The following is a 2,141-nucleotide window of genomic DNA, read 5'->3' as shown; positions in this document are numbered from 1 at the left end:
AGAGGGGAGGGGAGGAGAATCAGTGGGAACTCACCTATGGTGCATATTGCAAGGATAGATGTCAATCTATTAAGAGGATAAATGTCTTAACACAACAAGTAAGGTGAAGGCTATGTTAACCAGTTTGATGTAAACATTCCAAATTGTATATAAAATCAGCACATTGTACCCCATAAATGCATTAATGTACACAGTTATGATTTAATAAAAAAATTGTTGAGGAAAAAAGAAAACCAAGTCCTCAGAGTCCTCAAATATATGGAGAGAGAAAGTAGAACGTGACTGCCAAGGGCTAAGGAAGGGGGAGTGGGGACTTATTGTCAACTGGGACACCTTGTTTTGCCAGGTGAGGAGAGATCTGGAGATGGATGGTGGTGATGGCTGCAAAAAATGCAAATGTACTTAACACCCCTAAAATGTACCTGTGAAAATGGTTAAGATGGCATCATGTGTATGTTATCACAATACAAAATGGGGGAGGTAAAGGGGAAAAAGGTTTTACTATTGATTCCCATATGTTTTAGGGAAAGTAAAATTCTTATTTCCATCCACATCCTGCTTGGAGCCTCGGGGTTGGGGAACTTCTTTGGCGGACCTGTCACGGCTAATAGCACCCAAGAGGGTTCCCTGGGGAGTCGTGCTCCGGCAGCTCTACTTGGGGCAGCATGGCGGTGTGGTGGGCACCTTACCTGGACGGGTAGCCAGCTGCGCTGATGCGAATCGTCTCCAGCACCCCACAGGCTCTAAGCTGCTGCACCGCTCTCTTTGGGTCAAAGCTGCCAAACAATAAGACAAGTGATGAGCAGCTGTGGCTGCAAGATGGAACCCAACAGGAGGGAAACAAGGCCTTGGCCCACAGCACCTGAAGCTTCTGCTGCCCTGGAGTTAGATCATCACGTACTCTTGGGCTCAACGTCAGGGGTAAGCACAGGGTAAAAGACATCGATGGGCAGACCCGAGCCATCTCAGCATCTGTAGTCCTGTGCACATTCTCATCTTCACCCGGGATATGGTTCTCTGCTAATCCCTCCCACTAAGACTCCTTCCTTCCTCAGGCCAGAGCCTACCCTCATTTCCACCCTGATGGGCATGTGGCTTACTTAACTCAATATCCAACATACATGCACTTGGCATTATTATTTGAATCAGGCATTAAAACCCTTAGTTTCAAGCCAGGAGGACCTGAGTTTGAATCATGACATGGCTGCTTACCAGCTACATAATTAAGAGCAAGTAAGAATCTTCTTGGGCCTCAGTATAAATAGGTAACAGTAGGGTAACAGTAGGCTGTATTTTACCCGGTTAGCACGAAGCTTAAATGTTAACAGCCACGAAAGCACCAAGAACAGCCGCAGCACAACGTAAGACTCACGTGCTGTTAGCTACAGTCAGGACAGCTGCTCAGCTTGGATTACACACAACCTTATTTTCCTGTCTCCGCAGACGTGTGCACGGTTTTCACCCACTTACACTCTACAATGCTGAGCCCAGCACTGAAAACCTGTTATTTATTCAAATGCACGTGTTGAGCGTGACACTGAAGAAAAGGGCACTGTGGGAGCTTTGAGTATCCCTCTCTGAGCCTGAGGAGGGGAGCGGACGTACAGGAGTACAACGCCAGGCAGCACGCAATAAACCTGGAGTGCACGGGACAGAAGCAGAGGGCAGGACATCAGAGCTGGCTGGGCTAAACCAGGAGTGGTCATGGAGAAGGAACTAGGCGACCTGGAATGAAGCACCATTTGCTAAGACTACCTCCCTGCTCCATCGACAGGCCTGAGGAACAGGTGCTCCCTTTCCTTCCGACCATCCTGCAGCTCAACCACTGCCAAAGGTCAAACTTCTTTTGTTCCCTGAGTGCCTGGTGCCCGAGGACTTTAGATACATCATCTCATTCCTTGTAACCACCTATGACATGGAGGGCAGGTGCAAGGACCCTCCAGGCTCACAGCCATGGACCTGGGAGACTGCAGTGGCTTCAGCGCAAATGCGAGCCAGGCAGTTGGGCAGCTTGTCTGTCCTGCAGGGTAAAGGCAGATGGAGGCTTCATCAGCTCCAGGACCTGCGACAGCCTAACATGCAACCTCTCACCAAGCTGTCTGACACTCCCCTGTCAATCATCCTTGTCCCAGTAGCTGGGA

General features: G+C 49.1%; 1 protein-coding gene across 1 annotated transcript in view; it reads right to left on the bottom strand.

The window, feature by feature from the left end:
- Positions 1–2,141, bottom strand: part of MYO5B (myosin VB) — a 316,910-nt gene that overhangs the window by 76,450 nt on the left and 238,319 nt on the right. Inside the window, exon 17 of the mRNA XM_023510163.1 lies at positions 690–776. Within this exon, the coding sequence (XP_023365931.1) occupies positions 690–776 (87 nt within the window). The remainder of the gene's footprint in view (positions 1–689; positions 777–2,141) is intronic.

Source organism: Otolemur garnettii, unplaced genomic scaffold (assembly GCF_000181295.1).
Source record: "Otolemur garnettii isolate 467f Iridium unplaced genomic scaffold, OtoGar3 scaffold00012, whole genome shotgun sequence".
Classification (NCBI taxonomy): domain Eukaryota; kingdom Metazoa; phylum Chordata; class Mammalia; order Primates; family Galagidae; genus Otolemur; species Otolemur garnettii.
Note: the sequence above shows the minus strand (reverse complement) of the source record. Positions and strands in the feature narration are given on the sequence as shown.